The 3,573-nt window shown below is 44.2% G+C and overlaps 1 protein-coding gene across 1 annotated transcript; it reads left to right on the forward strand.

Annotated features, from left to right (window-relative positions):
- Nucleotides 1–2,367: 2,367 nt before the first annotated feature.
- LOC137761089 (small integral membrane protein 10-like protein 2A) lies at nt 2,368–3,367 on the forward strand. Its single transcript, XM_068537995.1, has one exon. The coding sequence runs from the start codon at nt 2,368–2,370 to the stop codon at nt 2,566–2,568; it is 201 nt and encodes a 66-aa protein (XP_068394096.1). The 3' UTR covers nt 2,569–3,367.
- The last annotated feature ends 206 nt before the right edge of the window (nt 3,368–3,573 follow it).

The following is a 3,573-nucleotide window of genomic DNA, read 5'->3' on the forward strand; positions in this document are numbered from 1 at the left end:
TTCTGTATTTCCAAGACAGGGTAGCATAATGCAGCATTTCCCAAACTTTGATGAGAAAAAGCTTTGTTGGCAGCACACCTATTAATATCTCCAGAACAATGTTCCTCGTGACACACTGATCTAGTGTAATGTGTATACATAGGTGAATAAACTCTGGCCAATGTTCAAGATAAGGGAAATAATCCTTGTATTATGCTTTCATCTTGCTTTCAATTTTAAACGTTGGTTTTTCTTTAAACAAGGCCTTCTGACTCACTGAAGCTCTTTGTGCAAGGAGGTATGTTTGCATTTCAAAGTCTCATGTTTCCTAAGAAAGCCAAGTTCTGAAAACACATTTTGCTGTGATAAAGACTTTTCTGAGATTATAAAGCTAAACAAAAAGTACAATGAATTTAAAAGTTCTTTCTTACCATGGATTTAGCAACAAGAGACCCCAAAATACTTATTTATACAATCTTCTTTGCCTATGAATCCACTGGGCAACTACATAACCAACAGGTTAAATAAACACATATAGTTGTACATATGTGGGTGGGTTCATGGGTAGTAACTGTAGGGTATGTGTCCTTCAGGAATATTAACTGTTCTCCTCCAGCTGGGTGACTTTGACAAACCATTTCCTACGTATATTTCAATCTTGCCATCTGAAAAATGAAGGTGTTGGATTATAGTATTTTTAATACTTCCCCAAAGATGAGAATCCCGAGAAGTAGTGGTTAAATATTAAGATTACTAAACCCTCTATTTGAACTTCTGATTAAATGGACCTAGGTTGTTTGTTTATTTTTTGTTTGTTTGCTTATATGCTTGTTTGTTCATTTGTTTTTAAACAAAGGCTCTAGGTCCTTATCTTAAAGGAATTTGAAAACTTGATTAGGTGACTCAGGGCCTTTCCATCTCTGCCATTCTATAATTCTATGACTCAGTGAGGTGGGAGATCCACTAGCCCCCTCAACAGAAGCTTACTGTAGTTGAGATGAGACCTTGGCCTTCCCTGGTGGTGCAGTGGTTGAGAGTCTGCCTGGCAATGCAGGGGACACAGGTTCGAGCCCTGGTCCGGGAAGATCTCACATGCCACGGAGCAACTAAGCCCGTTCGCCACAACTACTGAGCCTGTGCTCTAGAGCCCGCGAGCCACAACTACTGAGCCCGTGTGCCGCAACTACTAAAGCCCGCGCGCCTAGAGCCCGTGCTCCGCAACAAGAGAAGCCACTGCAATGAGAAGCCCGCGCACCGCAACGAAGAGTAGCCCCTGCTCGCCGCAACTAGAGAAAGCCCGTGTGCAGCAACGAAGACCCAACGCAGCCAAAAATAAACAAATAAATAAATTAATTTAAAAAAAAAAAAGATGAGACCTTGGGGGACTTCCCTGGTGGTGCAGTGGTTAAGAATTTGCCTCCCAATGCAGGGGACGGTTTTGATCCCTGGTCAGTGAACTAGATCCCACTTGCATGCCACAACTAAGAGTCCGCATGCCACAACCAAGACCCGGGACAACCAAAAATAAATTAATTAATTTAATTAAATTTAAAAAAAAAGATGAGACCTTGGGAAATTTCTCTTTCTTAGGTTCTCCCGCATGAAGAGTGGCATCCAGATAAGTTTGTGTGAAATAGCTATCTACCTCTCATAAGTCAAGGAGATGATAAGCCCTATGAGAACAACAAACCCTAGTTATGTGGTGGTTATTAAAACTGTGAACACTCTTCCCCTTAACTCTCCTGATGTGTTCTCTTAAATAAATGTCCCACTCAGGGTCCTAGCGTCTGTCCTCCTCCCCAAACCTCACGGTGATAACTTTCAACATCCAGAAATGGTTTGAGAACCGCATAACTCCATGACCTGTTGTCAAACCTCAAACTCCTAGAAACACCAAGTCTGATCACTTACTTTTTCTTCTCTGGAAGCCAGTTGGTCCCCCTGAGACTGACCCAACCATTTCTGGGAACTGGTTGGAAAAATGAAGTCTGGTTTTCCAACCAATCCTTTGAGATAATCATAAGACAGAAGGCTAAAAGGTCCTGTGACTTTAGTTTCTCTAAAAGAAAACCTATAGGACAGCACCCAAACACAATCATCTCAGTTTTAATTTTTAAAACTTAAGTTGCACCTTCCCCTGTCCAAATCAATGATTCATGCAGGGAGGAAAGCAGCATCGTGTTTTGTTGCTGAAAGACTGTAATCTCCTTCTCTGAACATCCTTAAGAACAGTGCTGGGCGGCGGCCCGAGCGCAGCCAGAGGAGGAGGAGGAGGATGCCCGCCCTGCACCGCAGCTCGCATCTGCGGCCGCGCGATCCACCTCCCGCGCCACTTCCCCCGCGTGCGTCCCTCTGGCCGCGGAGCCGGCGAGAGGCCACACCAGACCGATGGCGGCGGCCCTGTCGGGCCTGGCTGTACGGCTGTCGCGCTCGGCCGCGACCGGCGGCTCGTACGGCGCCTTCTGCAAGGGGCTCACGCGCACGCTGATCACCTACTTCGACCTGGCCTGGAGTTCTGCGCATGAACTTCCCCTACTTTACGTCGTGGCTTCGGTGATTCTCAACGTGCGCCTGCAGGTACATATTTAGAGCAACTAACTTGTGGCACTGTGGGGGTGTGCCCAGCAGAATGGCTGAGCTCCACCCACCAGCTCACCCGCCCTAGAGCAAAGCGACCAGCTCGCCTCGCGCACACAGACTTGCCAGCCGGTCTCGCCATTGCCCCATCTTTTCATATAAATGGGCGGCTAGAAATCATTTGCTGAAAGCCTGCAATATAACCAAAAAAGCCTAAGATATAATTAAATGTTGAATCTCAAGGAAATAGCTAATTCAAAGAACAGAACTTAAAAATCTGAAAATCCTCAGAAATACTTGAGAAGTTCTTGCATCCATAAAACAAAAGACAACACCGAATGTAGGGAAATGACAATAAGCATAGGATGCCCTAAGGGGGAAAAAGGAAAAGTTACTAACAACTTAAAAAACGATAAACTGTACAAGAATGGTCAAAATAGGAGACAAATCTTCCAAATTAGAAAAAGAGGAGAAGAGACTTCCAACTGAATGGAATCGATTCTAGGCAACAGACGGATGGAGCTAGACAGAGGAAATTTACAACATGATCTGGAAGGCATACATTTCTTCATCCCAAAAGAAAAAACAATGGCAAACAGAACCTACTGGGAAAAACAAACATTTCAAACTGTACAAGGAGAGCATGCTTCACATATGAAGCAACCTCAGATGTGGCCTGTTTTTCAGCCGTTGCCTGGAGTGTGAGAAAGGGAATCTGAACGCTGGCATGTGGCTCAAGACTCTGCAGTCACAGAAAATCCAATCACAGGGTTCAACTTTGCTATTCAGTGAACAGTGTTTAAATAATCATTGCGATGGAAATATTAGTTACGCATTTTCATTTTTAGAGTAAATCTCTAGGCAAAGCAGGGGAGACAATTATAGTTACAGAACAGAGTGGGAATGTTAACCAACTTTGACAAGTACAGGCAACAAGTTGGCAGGCAGAGAGGAAGAAATGGAATAGTGGTGTTATTCTCCTAAACTAGGAAGTCCACACACTGTCTCTAGTTGAAA

The sequence above is a fragment of the Eschrichtius robustus genome, chromosome 3, assembly GCF_028021215.1.
Source record: "Eschrichtius robustus isolate mEscRob2 chromosome 3, mEscRob2.pri, whole genome shotgun sequence".
NCBI lineage: Eukaryota > Metazoa > Chordata > Mammalia > Artiodactyla > Eschrichtiidae > Eschrichtius > Eschrichtius robustus.

What these genes read in the sequence shown, in the direction of transcription:
- LOC137761089 (XM_068537995.1), top strand. Translation starts at nt 2,368, where the DNA reads ATGGCGGCGGCCCTGTCGGGCCTGGCTGTACGGCTGTCGCGCTCGGCC.